Raw genomic sequence first — 25,037 nt, 5'->3', positions numbered from 1 at the left:
GTCTTATCATCATCTTATGAAATATCTCTCCTCCTGTCATTCCAATGAATCTAGATATAGAAGTTCAACATTCGCAACTACAGTACAGGTTAATGGGATGGTTAACTGACAGCTCACCGGTTTCTTCGCGGCGATTGCTCGCCAATGGCGGAATATTTTTCTGGGACCTAGTAAATTGTTAGCCCGGGTATGAAATCATGAATTCCGAGTCGATAGCTTCAATAGTTACATTTCAAATACAGGGTCATGACTGATTGAGGTAGACCGCTCGACCGCCACAGAGGTACTCTGCTTCCTAATGTTTGAGGATACAGTTCGTACAACTTTTGATGTAGCAACACCCCTCGACTCGTTCAAATTGAGTAGAGAGATCCATTGGCATGGCGATATAGATTTCCTCGGTACGAGGCTCGATGGTGGCTTGAATTGCAACATTGCGAACAACAACCAATAATACCAACAAATACAATAAACAAGAAAAGCCCTATCAACACCTAGGATATGGCATACAAAGAAAGACTTCGTGATGCAGAAAACACGAGTAAAATGAGTAGCAGATATTAGAATTGAAATTTCAGACCAATATTCTACGACGGCCCCTTGGCAAGCACTGTCCCCGTATCAGGTCCCCGGATTAGGGTGGCGAGAGCCCCCCTACGCATCGGGCCGACGCTAATAGAAAAGCCCACAAGTGGGGAAGGGACTCCGGGTCGGAAATCGATAAACCGCGAGCATCCCCGATAAACTCCGGTTGGAGATTTTACCCTGAGAATTCGAAAACATTCATGGATCATGTGTCTGATTACTATGCAATATTTGGAAACATACGAGAAATATCGCCATTATTTCAGCACTTCATTTTGCTCCGTCTACCCTGGTGAAAAGGGGGTTGCTCTGTTTTTAACCAAAAAAAGATTCCGTACATAACCAATCAACTGGCGGAAAGTAATCTGGAAGTTCATCCTCAATAGCTGCCAATGTCTGTCTGCATCAATAGCCTGGGGGTAAAGGCCACTGCTGGGCACCTATGCACTGTGAGTATCTACTCGGCGCAGGAGATAATACACCTGATAACTACATCTAAACTAATACTTCTAGGCATCTGGGATAAAATTGATTCGGAATCCCCAGATAGTCCAACTTGCTAAAAATGCCGGGTTTGATTGCCTTTTTATTGATTTGGAGCACTCGACACTGTCTATTGATGAAGCAAGTCAGTTATGCTGTGCTGGCCTTCTGGGCGGAATAACGCCATTTGTCCGAGTTCCGTATCAATGCGGCAATGGGTTTGTGCAGAAAGTTCTTGACGGCGGTGCGATGGGCATTATATTCCCACACGTGCATTCGGCAGGTAGGTGCTACCATACCTCGGTTAATAGAATACTAATATCAAGCTGACACCAAGAATTCTAGAACATGCAAGGATGGCCGTGAACACTTCAAAGTATCCACCCGTGGGCAGTCGGTCGATGACTGGACAGTTGCCATTCTTCTCACTGAAGACGACTCCAACGGGTCAAGTTATCGATGAGAGCAATTCAATCGCTTCGTCAGTTATTCTCATGATCGAAACCAAACATGCGATTGACAAAGTCAATGAAATTGCTGCGGTGGAAGGATCTGATGTACTCCTCGTCGGTTCTAATGACCTAGCAATTGACCTTGGTGTACCAAGTGGTTTTCAATCTCCTATATTTCGCTCGGCCTTGGAAAAAATAAGTCTAGCATGTCGACAGCACGGCAAAATCATGGGATTGGCTGGCATATATGACAATTATCAAATTCAGAACTGGGCCATTAACACACTTGGTGTCAGATTCATGTTGTGTCAACAGGATTCGGGTATCATTGCTAGTGGGGCAGTTGAGTGTCTCCAGAAACTGCCCAGCGTTGAAAAAAGCCTCGGTGTATAGCCAAAATTCAACTCGATGGCTTTTCGTTTTCCTATGCTTTTCTTGTCCAACGACACAGAAGGCAACAATCTGTTAATCTGTATTGGAGGACTACATCAAACCGCGTTTAGGAAATTTCTTTCTGTTGATATTCTTTTCCTTTTTTTTCAGTTCAATGAGGTCCATGCTTTGGGCACGATTATTTGGTTGAAATACATTTGTAGCCGACAGCTGACCCTCGTCCTCGTGTTTCATCTGCGTTCCACCCTTTCATGATATCCCGAACAATTATAATCATCGCAATCTTTTCTTTTCTAGTTTTTAGTGGTCTTGACTTGCGCGAATTAAGGCAGGTTCTCTATCTGATTTTCTTCCAAAATCTTGTAGTTCTTGTTCTTTTCTTTTGGCAGTTAGTGTAAAAGATTTGACAGCTCGAAAAAACGAGAATATAATTCAAGTAAGTCGATTTATACCGGTCAGAACTAAGCAGTCCAATTCGAGTGACGTCAAATATGGCCCCTTATTTCCCACTGTACTCGAAGTAGTACCGAAAGATGAAGGCTTCAATTTACTTCTCACAAAGTGTAGATCAACTTCTGCCCTGATACTTTCTTTGATCGAATATCCTCTAAGCCCTCCAAAGCACCAGCAAGCCCAGTATCACGTACCACCTGTGGATGAAAGCGAATGAGACCATGACTCACAAGGCTTTGCATTGTGGGATTCCACACTTCAAGGAAATTCTGTGCAATCGCATTTGGCTTTCTGCTGTGAGGTGAGGGCCAGGCAATCTCATCTCCAAGCGGCTCCAGACCAAAAATCCAGTCAGGACGCACAATGCCTCGAGTTGCCGTGACAGAATCACTGTAAGGGTCAAGTGCTACATAGCGACCACCTGCGCGTCCCAGAGCAGCATAGCACAGTTGGGTCGTGTCCGTTGTCGTAATACAATCGATTGCCAACCGCAACGAATTTCGTGTGTATGAACGGATCTCTTCTGCTGCGGTAGGAGAAGCATAATCAAAAACAGCATCCGCACCAAACGAGCGAACCAAGTCAAAGCTGCGCGAAGAGCATATCGCAATGACTTTAAACCCAGCCAGCTTAAGCAACTGGATCGCACATGTTCCTGTGTAACTGGCACCACCACTGACTAGCACTGACGTGGCTGGCTTTGAGCCATCGCTGCTGCGATCAGATACGATATTGATTTTGGGCTCTCTCTGTGGTGGAGGCAACCGAGTATTGAGCGGTTCGAGAATTGGACCGGCTGGGAGGCCCATGCTGTGGAATAAGGCCCAGGAAACCGTAATCCATGCGAGGCCGCCCATACCCCCTGCTGCTTGTGCGAAAGTCCAGCGATCTGGAATCCTCTGGGTTCCCCATGCTGAGCACACTGTGTACTCAGCAAAGGCTCCGATGTGTGGTTGTAGTGGATTCATGCCGATGATCGTGGCAGCAACACGATCTCCTTCGCGAAATCCCCATTTCTCTGCCGCGGTTGTGCCAACGGCTGTCACTACCCCGGCAAGATCGCACCCCAGAATAGCCCCTGGGGTGTGGTAGGGCCCAGTCATTTTTGTGTCGACTGGATTGAGAGAAATTGCCTTGACAGCTACCGCCATTTGGTGATCTTGAAGTGGTTGTGGAGGAAGCGGGACTGAGCTAGAAAGGGTGATGGTGTCATTGGAGCCGCCAATCAAAGCAGTCTGTGTCTGGCTTTGAACGGCCATGATTTCTTTTTCTTGTTGAGATTTCATAGAAGATTGAATGTGTAAACAAATTCTCAGGTCTCAGAAAGTGACTTGGTATATTCATTTGTGGCTTTTGCAAAGGGTAAAAATCAGGGCTTGTTCCTATTGACTCATAACGATCACTGAAAGCCAAAGCCACCTCGGTATTTTCTCTTAAAAGTACACGTAAATCGTATTATGCGCCCTTGGCTATTTGATGGTCTCAGGGTCCACTCGAGGAAAACGTTCTATTCAGACCAGGGCCGAAATGCCCCGAAACACTCCGGTCCGCATCTAAGTGGACTTACCGAGCGACTCCACCATTGATTGGTGGGTTGGGAAACATTCCACTCCGCTCTGGTTGCTTGGCAGATCATTGCTAGTGGTATCTGAGAAGATAAAGGAATCTTTCTATTATGTGTGATACTATATGTAAAAGAAAAGTTCAAGGCAGAGTCCCCTTGTATGGTTAGGGCACGGGTTTCGCGATATTATTGAATTGATAGATGCAAGCAAATGAATGTATACAGATCTTATTGGACTCGTAATTTAGTAGCCGAAAAGCTAAAAAGAAAGAGAGAATGTCGTACTATAAACAAGTAACCGACGGTGATTTCTAAAGTCTCCCAGTTTTCACGTTGTGAGAATTGATGCTTAAAGACCCATCTTCTCCCGCAAAAGCTCCCTCACTGCTGTGGCTTTCTTCCCCAGCCCATTAGAACTGATATCCTGAAGTTTGCCCGACTGGAGAAGCAAAGCCACCGCCATATCTCGAACCATTACGGCCTCGCGGCCCAGGTGATTCTCGATATCATGCAATACATCAAACAATAAACGCACCGCCGTATGGATCTGCTGCAGCCCAAGTGCCGTGTCTGTGCAAGGGAGCTCGCTCAGTCTCAGGGCCGATCCAGTCATTGAACCAATGGGGATTGTGCCACTTCCACCAATTGGCGTCCGCGTCCCTGTCGTTTCCCCTAGGCATCCGGTGGGCATGACATTCAAATGCGTGTGGAAATGACCGAGGACCACACCGTAGGTGCGAACCAGCCACATGTATCCGCACATGACAAGCAGCATCGTCGGTGTGTCTGCTACTGCGTCGGTTATATTTCTTTCGGGCTCACCAGGATGGTGAACCTCTAACGCACCACCGCCAAAGACTGTGCTACCAAGGATAGGGCCAGCAATGGCGCTGAATTGCTGGGACAGTTCGATGATGGTGCCAACAGGATAGTCGTCAAGGCTGCAAGCACTATCTGCATGCCAAGGTCCTTCTTCGAGCTTTCTCAGCTGCTGCTGGATTTCTGAAACAAGGGTGGTCAATCTTTGGCTTGTTTGTACGGCGCTGCTGTTTTTGACATTGCTTGGCGGAGGATCCATTGACATCGAGCTATCACCCCGCCAGCTTGCCGCAGCTGTGTTTGTTGCTAGTTGCGACCATTGGGTTAAATCGGAGTTGCCAAGCTCGAACAAATTTCCTTCATCGAAAGCAGTTCCCAAATGGATCCAGTCACAGCCCAGCATATCGGTATCGTATTCCGGTACATTGGGTCCAGCTCCCTGCAGACCTAGACAAGCATTCTCCCATGGGGCTTGGAAATTCCATGAGCCATGCTCGAGATGATTGAGGCCCCGGTGCTGCCGGCAGCGCCGACTCGAAGTCATTCTTGGTATCGAGCTGTGTGTCTAGGACTGGGGCTGTACAGGAGGATTCCGAGGCCGAGCTTATCGATCCGGAGGAATGTGGTGAGCTCGGTGGGCGTGTAGATTGCTGATCTGCACGTTTATTTGTTCGTTTTGACGGAGCTCGTCGTCCGAAGACGCATGAAACTCTTGCACGCGTGCACCGCTGGCAGTCGCTGGATCCTGTTGGCACAGAGCATTTCAACTTTTGAATCCGACATCGGTCGCATGACAGTCGCAGTGACAAGGAAGCGCCATCATTGGAAGTATTGACAGCATTGGATGGCATCTTGGATTTCGGGGATGTTGGTGACAGAAAAGAATCCCTGCTCATTTCTCTGTATAAAGGTCCTTGGTATGAAGTTCCATGAGCTTTAAAAGTTTAAAAAGATCCCACGGCCTCCACCAAGTCGTCTAGAAGAATCAGGCACCAGACCGTATTATTAAGGCCACCCTCGGTTGCGAAGGCCCTGATGTAACCCCTTGGGCTTGAAGATTCTCGCTATGCCAAAAAAAGTATATTAAACCACAATTTGGTATCTATACCGTCATCCGCGAGTCTGACAGGATCAGATCCTCGTATTCGACCGATGATGCCGTGTTTTGGCTTTACAATTGCTGATCGAAACTCACTTGGGAAACCCTTTCGGCGAGGCTTTTTTCTGCACGGCCTGTCTGCTTGCATCATCTCCTGCATGTTTTTTTTTTCGATCTACTCTGGCCTGGGAAACACGAACCCCTGCTGCGGCTCCGATCGCCCCCGGCGTTTCCGTATGGCACATCTTGGTCACTGCTTACGTGCTGTCGCAGGAATGAAGTGGACTGCAGTAGATTTACGAACCTGCAAGATGGTCGTAATAGAGCGCCACCCGGTCTCGACTGAAAAACACAAATTAAACCACCTACAGCTAAACGGATCCTCCCGAAAGTCTGCCGGATAAGAGCCATTAGCCCAGCCACGTGGATTTGCGAAACCACACTATAGTCAGCCTCATGCGGGGTGGTGTTGCCCATTATAACCTGACTGCAGATGCAATCAAGACCCACAAATTCGCCACCTATATTCTGCCGGTTCTATCTGATAACTAAACTCTCTACCCCTGAATCATCTAGTATCCTGTAACATAGCTATACTTTTTAATGACCTCAAAGCATCGGCTATGTATAGATTCCATAATGCTTTGTAGATACGATTCAGGAACAGCATCCCATGCGAATCTCGAAACCAGAGCGAATATACGAAATTGCGTTAGCTATCTAGCGCTCAGAAAGCTTATACCTTCGACCTAATTTATGCTTCGGTGTAGCCTGCTGGCTAACTACGTAGGTGTAGTAAATCTAGGACCATGACATATTTAGGCAGTGCGAAATTTTCTTATATGAATAGCTATCCTCTCGGTATTTTAGCACAATTAAGCGCCAGTCCCTACAAATATAGGGCCTACTTTTAGTAGGGGTGCGCAGCTGCGATATAGGAATGAGAGGGAATCCTTAGTTTATGGTCGTAGGCATATTGCCAGGCCCTGGTAAGTAAAATGGTAGGTTTACTCCCCTATGCAGGATATACATTTTGAACAGTGCCTATAGCTATGACGAATGTTTTGATGGTCCTATCCTTGACGTCTAGGCAGGCAGGCGGTCGACCAAGCGGTAAAGGGTGGGGGTCTGGATAACATCTGCAGTCAGGCTGTAGTACACGTTGCTGGATTTCTCCACTTGCATCTTGGTCCACGCGAAGCTTCTTCAGCCTGTCAATTAGGCTCGTGCTTAGTACTATCAATCTTGTATATTCGGAGATTAAAATTTAAGTTTGAACTTGTACATCGACCGGATGCTTTGGCACTGATGTGAAACACGTAACTTCCATCAAGTAGGTTAAGAATTCGTATATTAAGTTCTCGTGTTATTAGCCAATAATATTGGTTCTCCCTGCAGCGTGGCTTCAATGATACACTCCGTGACGAACCTAAAGCATAAGCGCTCGTACGATGAGGATTTAATTTCGCTTAAAGAATTCTAATGTTGGTAGCTGGTCCAGGTCACTGCGTCTGGCCACTAGGTCATTCCAGCCCTTATTTAATGGGACAAAAACTCATTGAGTATAGGATCTACATATCTACATATTACCAGTATTAAGATATGAGGTTATCTGATTGAATATTAGCGAAGAACTCTATTTTACAGAATCACGTCTTCAGTCTATGTAACACGGGACATCAGCGGATCATCGCAACAAGAGATGAAGAAAAACCTTGCCTGGGAAAGGCAAAGTCAATGAAAGAGAGAAATACAGTAGAAAGAAAATGTTGAAAAGATAATAAAAGCGCGGAGGATGCAACGCTTTGGGGATAAGGAAGTCAAACTTGGAAGCGACTAGGAAGGGGTAGTTAGGAAACCTTGGAATGGAGTGAAGGTAAAAATAACACCGGATTATTTTGCCTCTTTAAATCTTGACTGGAAACTTCTCACGCAGCGACTCTCCCTTCCAGTAAAACAAGAATGGGATTGGGATGAAACCAATGGTAATGAATGCGAGCACGCTGTTTCCCCAGCCCATATCTAAATGAGCATAGAGCGACGGAGCGGCAAGGGGCAGGAATGCTCCTGTCAAGTTACGAAGAATCGTGAGGGCACCCATGGCTGATGCGGCTGTCTGAGGCCCAAATATATCAATGATATATGTTTGCGCGGAGGAACTGATGACCACAGCGCCAGGTCCACAGATAGCTGTTCCAATGATGGGAACAACCCAGTGCACTCGGTACTGCACTGTCCACCCATAGACAAACAAGCCGATGGGGAAAAGAGGGGAGACCCACATCATCAAGATCAGACGTCGCTCAGCGCGGAAATTCCCACCTTCAGCATGCAGTAAGCGATCACTAAGATTGGCAAAGATCAATACACCAACGGCACAGCCGATGCCGACACCAATATATGCCAAACCGGAGACACCAACACTCCAGCCATAGTAGGTTTCAAAGACGATTGGGAAGGTCGCAAACAACAGCATGGTCACACCAAAATTGAACGCAATGTAAAGAGAGATCAGAAAAAGAACAGGTGAGAGGACAAGGAAAGTGGCTGGACGAGTCACGGCATGAGCAATAAGATGACTGATTGGGGTCTGCTTATCGCCCTTTGCGCGCAAGTTTGGATTCCCAGTCTCTTTGCGCAAGCGGGTGGCGTTTTTCTTGAGAATGGTGACGGCGCTTGTTTCACGCATAAATATGAAAGAGGCAACTGTGATGGCGCCGGCCTGGTAATTCATGGTTAATGTTTGTACAGAAGAGCTGGACGAGGCATCACATAACTTACAAGCATGAGAATGAGATAAAATGTCCATCTCCAGCTCAGATTCTCAGTCACAAATCCTCCAACAATAGGGCCAAGAACCTAGTAGTCATGTTAGTCTCTTGATTCCAAGGCTTTCTTTAGCGGTATTTGAAGAACATACCGGCCCAAGAAGTGGTCCCGCAGTAAACAGAGCCATTGCTACTCCTCTCTCCTCCTTTGGCAGCAAGTCTGCGACGGTACCGCCTCCGGTTGACATGTAAGACGCAGCAGAAAGGCCAGTGCACAGGCGGAAGACAAGAAACTCTGCGACATGGGTACTTCGTGCACAGCCAGCAGTAAATCCAAGATAGAATATTGAGCTTACGCGATAAACAGGCACACGTCCAAAAACCTCAGAGAGGGGTGGCACAAAGAACTGACCCACCGCAAAGCCAAGTGAGGCAATGGTGATTGTCAGAACCTCAACAGTGTCACTATTGAAGCCGAACTCGCTCTGCATGAGTTTGGCACCCGGAGAGAACATCGTGGTTGCAAGATTGCAATATAACACGGACAAACTGACAAGCAGTACGTTGGCCATTTTGAATGCCTTCGACCAGTTCCGTGGATTAGCAGGGTCATCCGGTCCATCCCAGTCGACGACGTTTGGATCCGCAATGAAAGCATCATTGCCTGCTGGAATTCCTTTCTCCATATCCTTTGCAGGATCCGACGTGTGATGTTTTTCAGAGCTGCTGCTGGCAGTAGTCGGGGCATTTTGCCCCAAGTACTCTTCAACAGTACCAGTTTCGGTGGCCGCCATATTCCTATTTTCTTGATCGTAGACAGTTCGATCGGTCTCGGCCGAGCTTGAAGGCATTCTTGGTCGGTGGGTTTCCGAGGTTCTGGCCTGGTATAATCTGGCGATCTCAATGTGGTAATCGATGCGATAGAAGAGCGGGCAGGATCAGCTGCAGTAGTGTATTTTGATTTTTTTTAAATTGCTGTGTTGCTTAGCCGCCCGTAATAAATAAAAAGATAGAATGATCGTAGCATTCCTTTCGATCCTTTAGGTCAATAAGACCGTATATTGCCCCGGGTTTGCTCCGTTTCGGCCTCTGATTTGCCGTCTCCGAGTACTGTACCATTGGGCTACACTTGTTTGCAAAATACGTACGAGAATCTCACCTAACGCCACCCCCCACCATGAAGCTTACAGTACGGTGACAACATATGGAATCGAAATCCACAAATTCACCACTCATTCTGCCGGTTCTATCTTGCCCATCTGACCACTAAGGCCTCTCAGACCACCGTATCGATTTCTAGGTAGGTAGGCGGTCGAATATGAGCTGATCACCGTGGGTCCTAGATTTTGAATGTCATCTATTCTCAGACTGTAGAGTGGGCGGGTACAGTAAGCCGACTCCCGCTGAAAGCCCCACGTTGCTCCGTCGATAGCTCCGATCATTTTCCCCCGTCGATTGCTCCGCAATCTCCGTTGAACATTGCCCCATCTAACGCTTTCCCTTTACATGGGGATTTACTAGTTTTTTTTCTTGCTAAGCTCAGCTAATGCACTCTGAGTTCGTCAATATTAAAAAATAAAGGCCCCCCGATCTTGGCGTCGATGGATCCTCCAGCCTCCGACAAGCCATCTGAATTGGTCGAGATAGGTCCTTCAATACCGCCACAACCTGATGAGGCCTCTATACCAGACTCTCTGCCGCAATTACGAGATCGCCGTCGAGAGAAGCCGCTGCTATCATGCACCTTCTGCCGGAGTCGCAAGTAAATTTTCCATTTTTTTTTTTTTTTTTTTTCCCACGCCCCGTCGCTTGAATATGCCACTTTTCCAAGTTGTCAACAAGAAAATCGAAACTGACCAAAGTCCCTTTTCCATCTGTTCGTCTTACAGAGTTCGATGTGATCGTCAATTACCATGCAAGACCTGTCTTGAACGAGGGATAGGTTCAACATGCTCATACCGGTCCAGGGCGCCTCGCAATAAAAGCAAAGTAAGCGTCGGCAACCGCATTCAGCAACTCGAGTCTTTGGTGCGCTCTCTAGCCCAGCAGCAACAGCAGAGCCTACAACAGCAGCACAGTCCGCAAGCACACACTGCCTATTCAGATGGTCCAGCAATTGACCTCGCGTATTCCTTTCAGGGTACGCCAGGGACATCGCCACAGGGTGTATCCACGACAACACCATTGGTCTCGGTCGATGAAGATAATATCGTGCCAGCTATGCAGCATGCTTCCTTGTCGCGTAACAGAGACTATGTTACGTCCCCTGCACCCTCGGAGCATGGTAGCATGCGCCTCCATTCACATGGTGCAAACTATGTTGGAAGCTTTCACTGGGCTGCCGTTCTTGACAGCATCTCAGAGCTGAGGGATCATTACGAAGAGGAGGAGGAGGCCAGATTGTTGGCAGCGAATGATCATGTACTCCATGAGAGCCCTGGCCCCCGGCTTCTTTATGAGCCTGTTCAGACAACGAAGGCCGATCTACTGGCTGCTATTCCCGCTCGGCCTGCGGTGGATCGTATGGTTGCTCGATACTTTAACGCCCAGGGTGTTGTTCCGGAAATTCTTCATAGCGGGCATTTTCTCAAAGAGGTACGGATCATCCACCCTCAGTCCTTTTAATACAAATGTCAAGAACCGACTTTTCCTACCCACAGTCATTTACCTGTTTTTATTGCTCCATGTGGTCATTTACTAACGTGATGGTTAATTTGCCCTTAATCTTCAGTATGAAAAGTTCTGGCAGGAACCAAATGCAGTCTCAATAGCTTGGATTGGACTTTTGTTCAGTGTCATGTCCCTCTCAACACGGTATCAACAATCAATCGAGGGCTCTGAGGATCCGGAGACGCCGGTGCGCGTGCATATGTTTCGAGAGAATGTCATTCATTGCCTTGTGCTCTGTCAGTGGACTAAGGGTGGAGACTACGTGCTAGAAACATTGATCAACTATCTAACCAGTGAGCTGTTCCTTTCCAGGGACTCAGAGATTGGTCTGTGGTTGGTACAAGGGATGCTTGTACAGCTTGCTCTGAGTCTAGGGTATCATCGAGACCCACAAAACTTCTCCAGTATCTCTCCATTCGCTGGAGAGATGCGACGGAGGGTATGGGCTGTGATAGTGCAGATGGACTTGCGATTATCTAGCCAGATGGCACTACCCCGTCTCCTTAAGCTGCAGCAATATGATACCGCCGAGCCTCGAAATATATTCGATACTGATTTTGACGAGAATACCACTGAGCTGCCTGAATCGCGCCCCGAAACAGAGGTCACACCTGTCTTGTACAGTCTAGCAAGAACCAGGATAGACCAGATGAACGGGCTTGTCAGTGATCTTGTCAACGACACACGAGAGCACCCATATGTGGAGATCATAGACCTCGACCAGAAATTGCAGGAGGCCGAAGCTTCGCTATCGCCCATTTTCCGTTGGCAGCCTCTTAGTCAATCATTTATGGTTTTACCACAGATCGTCATGCACCGAGTGCTACTTCAGCTTGCAATCCAGCGTGTGACCATTTGGCTTCATCGGAAGTATCTTACACCCTCCTACAACCCAGCACAATTCGAATATTCACGGAAGGCCTGCATAAAATCCGCAATGAGAATTCTCGAATTCCAGCAGATAGTTGAGGAGGAAACTCAGAGAGACGGACTTTTATATCCAGTGCGATGGATGTTCACGTCATCACGCCTAAAGGCTGTCTTTTTATTGGGCATTAGTATTCTCTGCTACTATGTTCAGTTGACAAGGACACATTCCGACGTGTCCTTGGGTGAGAAGACTGATAACAGCATACATGATCTGCTGCAGAACGTTTATCCTCTCTGGCTACGATTGAGTGCTCTGTCCCCGGAGGCACGACGAGTGGTTCAGCTCTTGCATCCGCTTCTGGGGATGGACGGACAAGAAAACGATCAGACCCCAGTCGCTACTCCTAACTCGGTCTCTCCATTTATTCCTGTATCTGGGGATCAGCCATCGTCGGAACCGTACGAAGGTAAACAGAAATCGATTAATGCCAAGAGGACCTCCCATTTCTTTCCATCCCTCTTCCATATTAACTACCATCGAAACTAATCATTTCTTTCCTCTAGATTCCATTGCAAACTTCTCATCTATGCCCACATTTCCGAATAACTCGGATTTTCGGTACTCGGACGGTCTCATGTCGTCTTTAACTACGGCGGTTGTCTCTATGGAAGATTTGTTGCTCACAAACACGACGGAGTTTGATCAGTGGATGAATGTTAGTTTCCATTAAGTTATGAATCAATCTTTATTCCCAATTATCATTTGATTATGGACCCACAATTTGTTGACTGGGGAGGATTGAAAGAAAAACACGAATAATTCTAACAAGAGGCTACCTGCAGGCACAAGGACGAACCTATAAGTCCCAATGATGTGAATTAAGCCTTTAATATACTGTACTATTAAATTGTGAAGTCCTACGAGTACAAGGTCAAAGCTAAACCTTGAAATACCTACGAAAACATTTCTATTTTGCTTTTGGATAGCACTAGTCGGTTGCTTGGACGCGTACTTCACCAGCCATGAGAGAGAGACACCCTCAACTTGAAATCCCTCAAGACCACCTTTCGTGGAGGTGACGGAGGTGGCCTTTTACATCTATGATGAATTCGCATATCGGTATTTTTCTCAGACTCTAATAGGCTACTAGGTACTCGCAAAAAGTCGGTTTTTATCGGGACTCCGAGTCGGGAGCCGCGCGAGTATCTGTCCAGTGGACTTGTTTCCAACGTTTGAAAGACGTTAGCATATACATGACCCGCTCGAGCTATTCCGATGTTCGGAAGTCATACTTCTCGCATTCAGTTGGTCTTGCCGATGAATTTGCGGGCCCGATAGCAAATGTGAAACATGACGATCTGGTCGGAATAAGAAAAGGTCGTTCCAGGGCTCCTTCCTACCAGTGAGCTTGCTTCCTTGCTGCCAAGGCTTAAACAGCTGCGTACCTCGCTTGAATTTATCAAGATCCCCTATTTCTTGTGTTGCTCAAGTCTAATGTCCTCGTCTATTGAGACCAAATACCGGACAATTTTCGAAGCTGCCATCTAACATCGCGTATCCTTCCATTGTCTCTCCACTAGCACCCATCGACTATATCCTAAAATGCTACTCTCGGAAAAGGAGCCCATTGCCATAATTGGTATGGCATGTCGCTTCCCAGGAGGTTGTGATTCTCCCTCAAAACTCTGGGATTTGATTAAGTCACCGCGCGATCTATCCAAGCGTATACCTACGGACCGTTATGATACGACAGGGTTTTATCATGCCAACGGATCACAGCATGGAGCTTCAGATGCAACAAAGGCATATTTCATTGAAGAAGATGTGACTCGCTTCGACAATGGGTTTTTCAACATCCAACCGGCGGAAGCCGAGGCTATTGATCCACAGCAGCGCTTGGTCATGGAAACTGTCTATGATTCGCTGTATGTTTACTCCTCCGCTATAGAAGATGAGCTGCTTATCTGATACGTTATAGCTGTTCTGGTGGCCAAACAATCGAAGCTTTGAAAGGCTCAAAAACATTCGGGATCTAACATACACCCTGCAGACACGCTGGTCAACGCTTCCTTACCGCAAGCCCATCATTGCCACCAATATCGAGGGCGCAATCAAGAAGATCGATGGCTTGCTAGCCGACGATACCAACTCTAGCGATAGTGGTCTGGCCACCCGCTACTACGATGTCACAAGACCTAAAGTTCTTGGTATATTCACGGGTCAGGGTGCTCAGTGGCCTCGCATGGGTGCACAGCTACTTGAATTGTCACCATTTGCTTCACAGCGCATTGCGGAGCTTCAGCGAGCCCTTGCCACTCTACCGGATGGGGATCGGCCCGCCTGGACACTGTACTCGCAGCTCCTCGCTAATTCCAAGTCCTCTCGGCTTGCTGAGGCAGCTCTCGCTCAGCCACTGTGCACTGCTGTCCAAATCGTGCTCGTAGATTTACTGCGAGCAGCAGGAATTGACAGGTGCGCCGTGGTCGGTCACTCATCTGGTGAAATTGGTGCAGCGTATGCTGCGGGCTTTCTTTCGGCCTCTAACGCTATTCGCGTTGCTTACTATCGGGGTCTCTACGCCAATCTGGCGCAGTCTGGAGGTCCAGGCGCCATGATGGCGGTTGGCACGTCATATGAGGATGCACAAGAGTTCTGCGAGTTGGGTGACTTTGTTGGTCGAATCCAGGTGGCAGCGCGCAATTCCTCTGCCAGTATCACGCTTTCTGGTGATGAAGATGTCATCGAGGAGGCAGTTGCCATTTTTCAGGATGAAGGTAAATTTGCACGTCGATTGCGAGTTGACACCGCCTATCACTCAACCCATATGTTGCCATGCGCGAAGCCCTACCTCGAGGGTCTGGCAAGAGCCGGTTATTGCGTTGACGAGGGCAATGGTACGACTTGGTTCTCGAGTGTGGTTGAAGGTGGCCATGTCATGACGAAAGAGGATGTTCAGCAATCACAGTACTGGGTCGACAACATGACAAGTGCTGTTCTATTCGAGCCAGCTGTATCGAAGGCTGTTGCTGAAAGCGGGCTTTTTGATATGGCCGTCGAGTTCGGTCCCCATCCCGCACTGAAGGGACCTGCCCTTGACACGATCCAACAGTCCACAGGTCAACAGATTCCATACGTGGGTCTGTTGGCCCGTAACAAAAGCGACCTTGATGAGCTTGCCTCGGCACTTGGCTACTTGTGGTCGCATCTTGGTGCCTCTTCAGTTGACTTCGATGGCTTCGAAAAGCTCATTTCTGGTGTTGACTCCCAGGAAAAGCAGATTGTGACGGATCTGCCTACATATCCTTTCGATCACTCGCGCTCTTTTTACTCTCTCACTCGAGTTTCTGGCGGCCATCGCAATTTGCACTCGCTGCCACATCCTCTTTTGGGATGACGGCTGGTGGAAAATGAGACAGATGAAGAGATTTCGTGGCGAAATGTCTTGCGTCTGTCCGAGAATAGCTGGCTCCAAGGCCACGCCTTGCAAGGTCAAAGTGTTTTCCCGGCTATGGGTTATATCTCTTTGGCTGTGGAAGCTGTCGCTGCCACCGCCGGAGATCGCAAGCTAGGACTGATCACGCTTGAAAACGTTGTTATCGGTCGCGCTCTCTCGTTTGATGATGAAAACACCGGCGTGGAGACTAAGATTACTCTCAGTGTGGTTCGATCTACCAATGACGAACTCACAGCTCGCATCTCTTGTCATTCTGGTTTACCATTTGATAGCGCAAATCCGCTGGTCTTGAACTTCAGTGCTATAGTTACCGCCAGCTTTCATGAGCCGGAAAGTGACATACTTCCTCCAGCTCGCCATGACGAAATCAATCTGGTGAATGCGGAAGCCGAGCGTCTCTATTCTCAGTTCGTCAAACTTGGATACAACTATAGCTCTCCATTGACAGGCGTGCGATCAATCAAACGCAAGATGAGCTGGGCTATTGGCGATATTGAGGATGAGTCGGGTGATGCTTGGGAAGACAATCTCCTAGTCCATCCAGGCTGGCTCGACTCGGCCATCCAGACTGGGTTTGCAGCCTACAGCCACCCGCACGACAATCGTCTCTTTACCCTCTGCGTGCCGACCTCCATTCGCTCCGTTGTCATCAACCCGTATTTTTTTGCGAGGAATCATGATCGTGCCCTTCAATACCAGACATCGTCCCGTCCGGCTCCTGAAGGTCATATGACAGTAGACATTGATATCTTCACTGGCGGCTCGTCCCAGGTGCATCCATTTGTGCAGTTTGAATCGATTGAGATGCAGCCATTTGCCACACCCATGCCTCGCGATGACGCCGTGATATATACACGCTACCATTATCGCTCAGAAGCTCCCGATGCGACCACGGTTATGGATAGTGTTATTGCGGAGAACGACGACATGCTGTTTGCATCCGAGCGTGTGGCGTTCTTTTATCTTCGTCAATTGAAGGAGGTCATTACCGAGTGGGAAAGGTCGGACACCCCGGCTCACTTCCAGGTCTTGTTGGACTTCGCTAGTCGCGCTGTGGAATCTGTGTCGCAGGGGCAGCATCCCCAAGTACCGAGCAATGCGTTGAAAGATTCTCCAGCCTATGTCCGTTCACTTATTGCAAAGCACCATGATTACAACTATATGCGTCTGCTAGAGGCGGCTGGTGATCACTTGGCTGAGCAGATCCGCAGCGGCGGAGACGTCAGGGAGCATCTCGTTAAAGACGGGTTACTGAATCAGTTCTACCGAAGCCTTACATCAAACCAGGGGCAAGAGAGTGCGAATACTTGGTACGCCCGCACGGTGGCCCAGATCACGTATCGTTTCCCACGTGTACATATTCTGGAGATTGGGGGCGGGTCCAGCGCTGGCTCGACTGCATCAATTCTCTCCGCCTTAGGCGAGTCTTTCTCAACTTATACATACACAGAAATTTCCCCTGAAGCTTTCGAGGAGGCACAAGAGCGTCTCCGCGGGTTCGGTGACCGCTTGTCGCTTGCGACATATGATCCCCACCAGCCTGCTGCAGAGCAGGGGCTAGAGGAAGGCTGCTATGATATTGTGTTGGCATCGAACAGTCTGTATGCTGCCGAGGATCTGGATGAGAGACTAGCCAATGCAAGAAAGCTGCTGCGACCCGGTGGCTACTTGGTTGCTCTTGAAATTAACACCAACGACTCTCTGAGCTTGGGCACCATTTTGGGTGGGCTACCCGAGGGACCTAGCCCAAGCCGTCGCAGCGCATTATCCCTGTCGCGGTGGGACGCGTTGGTCCGCAGGCACGGATTTAGCGGTGTCGACACGCACACTCCTTTCTTCAACCCCAGCAACCCACAGTGGTTCTCCGTCTTTGTCAGTCAAGCTGTTGATGATCGTGTCAATAGCTTGCGTACTCCTTTGAGTAGCCCGACGCAAAACATAACTCACCTGGTTGTCGTCGGCGGTCGGACGGCGGCGGTCGCCCAACTTAGCCAGAATGTCTGTGATTTACTGAGATCCCGATATGCGGCCGTTACTCGGATCAAATCGCTTGAGGAACTCAACAAACGGGGCCTCGATTCTGGGAGCTCTGTCTTGTCGTTGACGGAATTGGATGAGCAGTTCCTTGAGACCCGTACTGAGGCCAAAATCGACGCTCTCAAAAGTCTCTGCAGACATGGTAGCAGTATTCTGTGGGTGACATACGAGGCCAGGGCCGGGTGTCCTTACTCGTCCATTGTTCTCGGTTTAGCTCGTGTCCTTCGCCATGAGTATCCAGCAATGACACTGCAGTTGCTCGATTTCGATGCGGCCACGACAGCGACGCCCCATATTCTAGCGGAGGCCCTTGTGCGCCTCGAACTCGGGGCGCGGTTCAAGAAAGAACAGAATTACAACCTCCTCTGGTCAATTGAGCCCGAAAATCATTATGTCAACGGTCGCTTGTTGATTCCACGACTACTCCCGTACACGGAAGCCAACAACCGGTACAACGCTTACCGCCGTGCAGTGGTAGATCAAGTTGATCTCCACGAGAAGATTGTGGTACTAGAGCCAGCAGCCGATGGGAAAGCTTTCGAGCTTGCCACAGTATCCCCGCTACGTGTTCTGGCACCATCTCAGCTATATGGCAAGACCGTGACTCTTCGGGTCGAAAAGTCGCTGCTGCAGGCCATTAAAATTCGAGACGCTGGCTATTTCCATTTGCTTATTGGTACCGAAATTGTGTCAGGACAACGTTTTGCTGCACTCTCCGAACTGGCCGTCGAGTCCCGCGCCTGTGTGCCTGTTGAATGGACTGTGCGCTTGTCTGCAAAGGATAGCAATATCAATGGCTCGCTTATTGATGTTGCTACAAGTCTTCTTGCACAGACAATCATCGCCGGTGCGCCACGGTTTGGCGGTGTTGTTGTACACGAGGCAAGCCAGCGTATCAAAGATGCTTTGGACATTGAGGCGGCTAGGGAAGGCGTGCGCGCTGTCTTTACAACGTCAGTGAAGAACACAGCAGCCCCCAATCACATATCGCCATATATCTTCATTCATGAAAGGCTCCCTGCTCGTCAAGCACAGGCTCTCTTACCACGCGATGTCTCCATGTTCATTGACTTCTCATCCGACGCTGGAGAGTTCGATTCTGGTCTGATTAGCCGTGCTTTGGAACTCAGAAAGGGTATGTATCGATCTTCCTTTCTGCTTAAATCATCATCTCACATTTGCTCACCACTCTGTTACTTTTGGGCTCGTAGGTTCCAACTTGCCAGTACGGTTTACTTCAACTAATTTCCTGCGTACCAAATCTGGATTTTCTCCGGATGCAAATGAGCACGATGTGGACCATATTGGTCGAGCGCTCAAAGCTTCCTGGAGGGCAGTAACTAACCGAGTACGACTGCCCACGTCCATTGCTCGCGAAGAGGTCCCAACTCTACCATTGCAGGACACAACTGGCTTCCCTGTTTCAACCAATACATTCACTGTTGTTGATTGGAGTTTTTCGACTGTGCAAACTTTTGTGCGGCCGATTGACCATGGGCCTATTTTTCAAGCCGATGGCACCTACTTGCTCGTTGGTCTCACGGGTGAGCTAGGACAGTCACTGTGTACTTGGATGGTAGCCCATGGAGCTCAAAACATTGTTCTTACCAGTCGACGGCCCAAGGTGAGCCAGAGGTTCATTGATTCATGTGCATCCGAGGGAGCGATCATAAAAACGGTATCCATGGACGTCACTAGCCGGGAGTCAGTGCGCGTAGCCCATGATGAGATCCGCACTGAGCTGCCGCCCATCATTGGCGTTGCTAATGGTGCCATGTTAATGGATGATGCGTTATTCGATGACATGAAATTTGAGTCTCTCCAGCGGACAGCACCGCCCAAGATTGAAGGTTCTGTCGTTTTAGACGAGTTCTTCTACGATACGCCGCTCGATTTCTTCATCCTGTTTACGTCCTTGGCCAATGTTGTCGGAAACACAGGTCAGTCCGCCTACATCATGGCCAATCAGTTCATGGCAGCTCTGGCAGCTCATCGCCGTGACGTTCGTGGAGTTGCTGGCTCCGACATGGCTATCAGCTCAATCCAGGGCTTGGGCTACTTTGAGCACGCTAATCACCTGGACAAGGATCACTTTACTCGCATTGGGTATCGCAATGTTTCGGAGCAAGATTTCCTTGGTCTTTTTGCAGAGACTGTTCTTGCTGGACGCCCTAGTGAGAAAGATGGTTCAGAGGTCTGCACCGGTGTTTCCCCCTTCCGCGAGGGTGCGACACTACTCAGCAATCCCTGTTTCAGTCATCTTCTGCTACACGATGCAGCTGATGGTGGTCGACAAGGTGCTCGTGGGAATGCTGGTAAAGCCGAGCGTCCTAGAACTGTGTCTGCTCCAGCCCCAGCTGTTCCAGCTGTTCCCACGTCTCCTCCTACCAATGCCTTCACGGAGATGGCGACCAGCTCAGAGGGGTCGGCAAGCCCACGTGGTATACCAACGCCGCAATCTTCCACTGATACACCCCTAGAGACGCCTCTCGATAAGCCTCTTGATCTTTCAGATGTCTTTAAGCAAAAAGAACTGTCGATATCTGCACTGATGAAGCAGCATGAAAAGTCAAAGCGGAAGGCAGTTCTCGGATCTTCTACCGAGATTATTGAGCCGATGGCCTTCGGGCAAAAGCGCTTCTGGTTCCTCCATCACTACATTGAGGACCCTACGACCTTCAATATCGCCTATTCATTCAAACTCAATGGCACCATTCGTACTGGTGAGCTTGCCAGGGCCGTTGAAACTGTGGCTGACAGGCATGAAGCACTGCGTACGCGCTTCTTTTGGTCTAATGACGATACCAAGACACCTATGCAAGGAATCCTGTCGAAGTCCCTCGTGCATCTGGAAACAGTTCAAATTGAGTCCGAAGCTCAGGCGTTAGAAGAGCTCGATGCGATGCGTGAGCAAAAGTGGGACCTTGGCGACTGGAAGCAGCTGCGACTACGCCTGCTCTCACTTTCTGACACCGTGCACTACTTGCTCATGGGAACACATCACATCTCAATGGATGGATATAGTATGAACGTGCTGATGCTTGATATTAATCAAGTCTACAACCGCTCCGGAACCCCGCTAGTTCGCCTGGCTGATGGCTCGCAAGCCCGTGATTTTGGTCAGCAGCAGCTCCTCGCCTATGAGGCGGGTAAGTTTCAGCCAGCCATCATATACTACCGTCAGGCCCTAAAATCTATTGATCTCTCGCGCCCCGTCGAGCTGCTTTCTTTTGCCCGTTCTCAGATTCGTCATCCGCTAGAAAGTTACAACAGCAATGTGACCCGCGTCCGTCTCGATCCCCAGACTACAGCACGCTTGAAGAGCCTTGCGCGCAGTCACAGATCTACTTCATTCCACGCGTATCTAGCGGCACTGCAAGCGCTTCTCTTCCGCCTGTTGCCTACAGAGACTACAGAGAAGTTGATCATTGGTATTGCCGATGCCAATCAAATCGACGGCAAATTCATGGGCAGCATCGGTAACTTCCTCAACGTGCTCCCGCTTCTATTTGACCGCAACTCTGGTGGTCGTACTTTCGGGCAAGCGATTGAGGATACCCGCAACAAGGTTTATGCGACTCTCGAGCACTCTGGATTGCCTTTCGATTTGCTTCTGGATGAGCTAGCTGTGCCGCGATCTAATGCGTATCCTCCCGTGTGCCAGATCTTCATGGACTACAAACTCTTTACGAGAGAGCAAGCGGAAATGCCCTGGGCCGGATGCAAAGTAAGTGAGCATAAATGGCACCCAGCAAGAGGTGCATATGACATCGCACTTGAGATCGTTGAGGATCGAGAGAGTGCGTTGCTGGCCATACATACACAAGATGCATTGTACAGCAAAGAATCGACCGATCTGCTCATGCGAAGCTATGTCAACGTTTTGAAGGAGGTTGTGAAGCAAGGTGGTGAGAAGATGAAGGTTGAGAAGCTGGAAAAATGGGATAAGGCCGATATTAAAACCGCATTGGAACTTGGAAAGGGTACGTCTACCTCTAAATTATTAAAGCCCTGCCTTCGCTGACCACTTGTTTACTTTCTCGGTCATAGGTTCTGACCTGCTGCTTCAGTGGCCCACTGTCGCACATCGCATTGATGAGGTCATTGCCCAATTTCCTAACAACTTGGCTGTTAAGGATGGTTTTGGCCGTGCTCTGACATATGCGGCTCTCGATGAACAAGTTGAGAGCATCGCACGCGCTCTTAGAGAGAGAATTCCAGATCAATCCACTGAACAGTCCATTGTTGGCGTTTTCCAGACGCCATCTGCCGATTGGATTTCCTCTCTCATCGCTATTCTTCGTGTTGGTGCTATATACCTGCCTTTGGATCTTAAAGTTTCCACCTCGCGCCTGAATAGCTACGTGAATGCGACACGACCATCTTGCATCCTTGTCGACGATGATACCAGAGAACGCCTCCAAGAGATTGGTGTTGAGTCAAAGAGCTCCGTTTCTATTATCAACGTTTCCGACCTACCTGTTGCAGCTGAGACCAAAATGGAAAGAACTGTCACAGCAGCCCAGAGCAATCGTCCGGCATATATCATTTTCACCAGTGGTTCAACTGGCGAGCCGAAGGGCATTGTGGTTAAGCATGCCAGTTTCCGCGCTATGGTTGAGGGCTTTGTTCGCGAATGGGACATTACCAACCTTGGCCGAGTTGTGCTTCAGCAATTTGCCCTGACTTCTGATGGCTCGCTAAAGCAGATCGCTTCTGCAATTACTACTGGCGGTTGTCTCCTGGTTGCCCCAACCGATGCCCGTGGTGACCCAACAGAGCTGACCCGCCTCATGGCTGAGCACAATGTGACATTCACTGTAGCAACGCCTTCTGAGTACAACATGTGGTTTCGCTTTGCCTCGGAGGGTCTCCGCCGCTGTACTTCCTGGACTTCTGCTTGGTTCGGTGGTGAACGGTCCCCTTCAAGTCTCCTTGACTCATTCCGCGAGTTGAGCAAATACTCCCCAACTTGCGCTTTTATACAACTTACGGCCCTACCGAAGCATCTGTGTCCACAATGAAGGGTGTGGCTGATGTCAACGATCCCCACTTGACTGTTCCTATTCCAGGTCGTGTCCTGCCTAACTACGCTGTTTATATCCTCGATGAGGAGTCGCGACCGGTTCCTGCTGGCGTTCCGGGAGAAATTGTCATTGGCGGTGCTGGCGTTGGCTTGAATGAATACCTCAACCGGCCGGAAGCTACTGCAAAGCAATTTGTCACAGACCCCTTTGCACCGCATGATAAGCACTCCAGTGGCTGGGGCCGTATGTACCTCACTGGAGATTATGGCCGGCTCAATTCCCGTGGTCTGTTGGCTATCGAGGGTCGCGTCGCCGGTGATGCCCAGGTGAAGGTACGGGGTTTCCGTGTCGAGCTTGCCGAAATCGAGGGAGTCATCATCAAGGAAGCTGGAGGTGTATTGGCCCTCGCCGTGGTGACTCTACGAACTGGAGAAGAAGACCACGATGATATTCTCGCTGCGCATGTGGTTATTCAGAACAACCACGAAAATAGTGAAGCACAGGTTGCCAAAATCATTGAGCAGCTGCGTACTCGCTTGAACGGTACTCTTCCTCAATACATGGTGCCAGCCATCATTGTGCCTGTTAGCGAAGTGCCTCTTACTGCCCACGGTAAAGTTGACCGAAAAGCCGTTCAAGCCTTTGCCCTACCAGAGGTAACATCTTCTATCGCCAATCAGCCGGAGCTGCAGCAGGACTGGACTCCGAATGAGCGTCGCCTTTCTGACCTTTGGGCTTCTGTTCTTCCGGTTCACTCATTAGCCTCAGAAGCACTATCATCTCGATCTAATTTCTTCCGCGCCGGTGGTAACTCGTTGCTCCTGGTCAAGTTGCAGGCTCCTATCAAGGATGCATTCGGTGATGCACCACGCCTGAGCAAGCTCATGAGCACTCCCGAATTTGGAAACATGGCCATACTTCTTGAGAATGAGGGCGCTGCCCCAGATTGGGATAAGGAGATTGCGCTGGACTTACCAGACGGGATTACCGCGATAGGACAACAAACAAGGGGTTCGAAAAAGAGTGATACTGGACTCCGCATACTCGTCACAGGTGCCACCGGGTCTCTGGGCAAGCAAATTATTCCTCACTTGGCAGCAAATGAGCGTGTTGCGCAGATCATTATTTTGGCACGACCAATCGAGGGGCGAGAATCGTCTAGCCTGTTCTCTGGTCTCAGGGGCAAGATTCAAATCCTATCAAACGAGCTACCATCTCTCCCCGCAGATGAAACTCCTGAGCTGGTAGAGCTTGACGTGATCTTGCACATCGCTGCTGACCGCAACTTCTGGGACGGATATGGTGCTCTCAAGCCTGTCAATGTTACCAGCACCAAAGCACTTGCAAAGATGGCTCTTCGCACAGGTGCCAAATTGCATGTTCTGAGCTCAGGTGCCTTGGCAGATTATCAGACAGATGATAGAGATGACTTGCCTCGACCGGATCCTGCTCATGGCTATGTTTCTTCAAAGTGGGTAGCTGAGCGATACCTCGCCAGTGCAGCGCGTCATCTCGGCCTCCAGGTGACGACACATCGACCTACCAAGACTCCTGTGGATGACAGTCATGTCACTTCAACTGAACTCAACGAACTAGAACATGCCCTGGTGCGCGCTTATCTCGAAATTTCGCCTCGTCTCGGTGTTCGGCCAGACTTTGCCAGGCTTGGTGGCACTTTCGACGTCGCCCCAGTTGATGATGTGGCTGTCGCTATAGCCACTGCTGTCGCCCGGGATGAAAGCTCGGGCAATGCTATGCGTATCCTTGACTACCCTGGCACGGCGGTTCTCCGGACAGATGTCACTGCGGCATACGCAGAGGAGCTTTTCCAACGGAAGGAGAATAAGGCTATCTGGAGTCTTCCAACCGTCCCAGCATTGCACTGGGTTGGACAGGCAAAGCGTGCAGGGCTTTTTGAGTGGTTCATCACCGCACAGGAATTAGTTGTCACTGATTCTGATGGAAGGAGAGCGGTTTCAAAGAGATGATCAAGAAGATTGGGAACGTACAGTGGGTCCATACGTCAAGACTTCCTACTTTTAGGCTTCGATATTACCGGCGTCCGGCGTCCTTTTTGTTTTGTTTTTTGTTTTTCCAAATAAACTGTCGTTGTCACTTGCTTGTCCTGCTTCTGGATCTGTCTGTTTTGTGATTTATTTTCGCGATTTGTATATATACTCTCTAGTCCAAATTGATCCTGATTCTCAAGAAGATTATTAGGCTCGTATTTTTCTCAAATTTGTAGCCCTTGGTCAGTTTTCAGTTAGCAGATAATCCATACCCAAGTAGGAGCCATTTTCGGCGTAGTTTGTAGTCGTGAGTGGAAAATAAGGAGAATAACTTAGTAAGGACTCTTGTCGGG

General features: G+C 49.1%; 6 protein-coding genes across 6 annotated transcripts; 3 read left to right on the top strand and 3 right to left on the bottom strand.

Annotated features, from left to right (window-relative positions):
* Positions 1–977: 977 nt before the first annotated feature.
* Positions 978–1,913, top strand: N7498_005525 (HpcH/HpaI aldolase family protein; the record flags this gene model as incomplete). Its single annotated transcript, XM_058452587.1, has 3 exons — positions 978–1,034; positions 1,099–1,355; positions 1,406–1,913. 3 exons carry the CDS (start codon positions 978–980, stop codon positions 1,911–1,913), a joined length of 822 nt encoding a protein of 273 aa, XP_058309125.1.
* Positions 1,914–2,467: 554 nt separating this feature from the next.
* Positions 2,468–3,517, bottom strand: N7498_005524 (zinc-binding alcohol dehydrogenase family protein; the record flags this gene model as incomplete). The annotated part of the gene is made up of 1 exon (XM_058452586.1): positions 2,468–3,517. One exon carries the CDS (start codon positions 3,515–3,517, stop codon positions 2,468–2,470), a length of 1,050 nt encoding a protein of 349 aa, XP_058309124.1.
* Positions 3,518–4,279: 762 nt separating this feature from the next.
* Positions 4,280–5,600, bottom strand: N7498_005523 (Zn(II)2Cys6 transcription factor domain-containing protein; the record flags this gene model as incomplete). Its single annotated transcript, XM_058452585.1, is given in 3 exon segments — positions 4,280–5,282; positions 5,333–5,399; positions 5,411–5,600. 3 exon segments carry the CDS (start codon positions 5,598–5,600, stop codon positions 4,280–4,282), a joined length of 1,260 nt encoding a protein of 419 aa, XP_058309123.1.
* Positions 5,601–7,754: 2,154 nt separating this feature from the next.
* On the bottom strand, positions 7,755–9,467 carry N7498_005522 (MFS transporter; the record flags this gene model as incomplete). The annotated part of the gene is made up of 3 exons (XM_058452584.1): positions 7,755–8,570; positions 8,630–8,707; positions 8,769–9,467. The coding sequence occupies 3 exons, from the start codon at positions 9,465–9,467 to the stop codon at positions 7,755–7,757; spliced, it is 1,593 nt and encodes a 530-aa protein (XP_058309122.1).
* A 750-nt stretch (positions 9,468–10,217) lies between these two features.
* On the top strand, positions 10,218–12,887 carry N7498_005521 (fungal specific transcription factor domain-containing protein; the record flags this gene model as incomplete). The annotated part of the gene is made up of 4 exons (XM_058452583.1): positions 10,218–10,378; positions 10,584–11,211; positions 11,348–12,623; positions 12,721–12,887. The coding sequence occupies 4 exons, from the start codon at positions 10,218–10,220 to the stop codon at positions 12,885–12,887; spliced, it is 2,232 nt and encodes a 743-aa protein (XP_058309121.1).
* An 872-nt stretch (positions 12,888–13,759) lies between these two features.
* On the top strand, positions 13,760–24,663 carry N7498_005520 (Equisetin synthetase; the record flags this gene model as incomplete). Its single annotated transcript, XM_058452582.1, has 6 exons — positions 13,760–14,086; positions 14,136–15,497; positions 15,570–18,783; positions 18,860–21,631; positions 21,699–22,529; positions 22,601–24,663. The coding sequence occupies 6 exons, from the start codon at positions 13,760–13,762 to the stop codon at positions 24,661–24,663; spliced, it is 10,569 nt and encodes a 3,522-aa protein (XP_058309120.1).
* Positions 24,664–25,037: the final 374 nt, after the last annotated feature.

The sequence above is a fragment of the Penicillium cinerascens genome (genome assembly GCF_028974065.1).
Source record: "Penicillium cinerascens strain IBT 15544 chromosome Unknown contig_5_segment0_segment0, whole genome shotgun sequence".
Lineage (NCBI taxonomy): Eukaryota > Fungi > Ascomycota > Eurotiomycetes > Eurotiales > Aspergillaceae > Penicillium > Penicillium cinerascens.
Note: the sequence above shows the minus strand (reverse complement) of the source record. Positions and strands in the feature narration are given on the sequence as shown.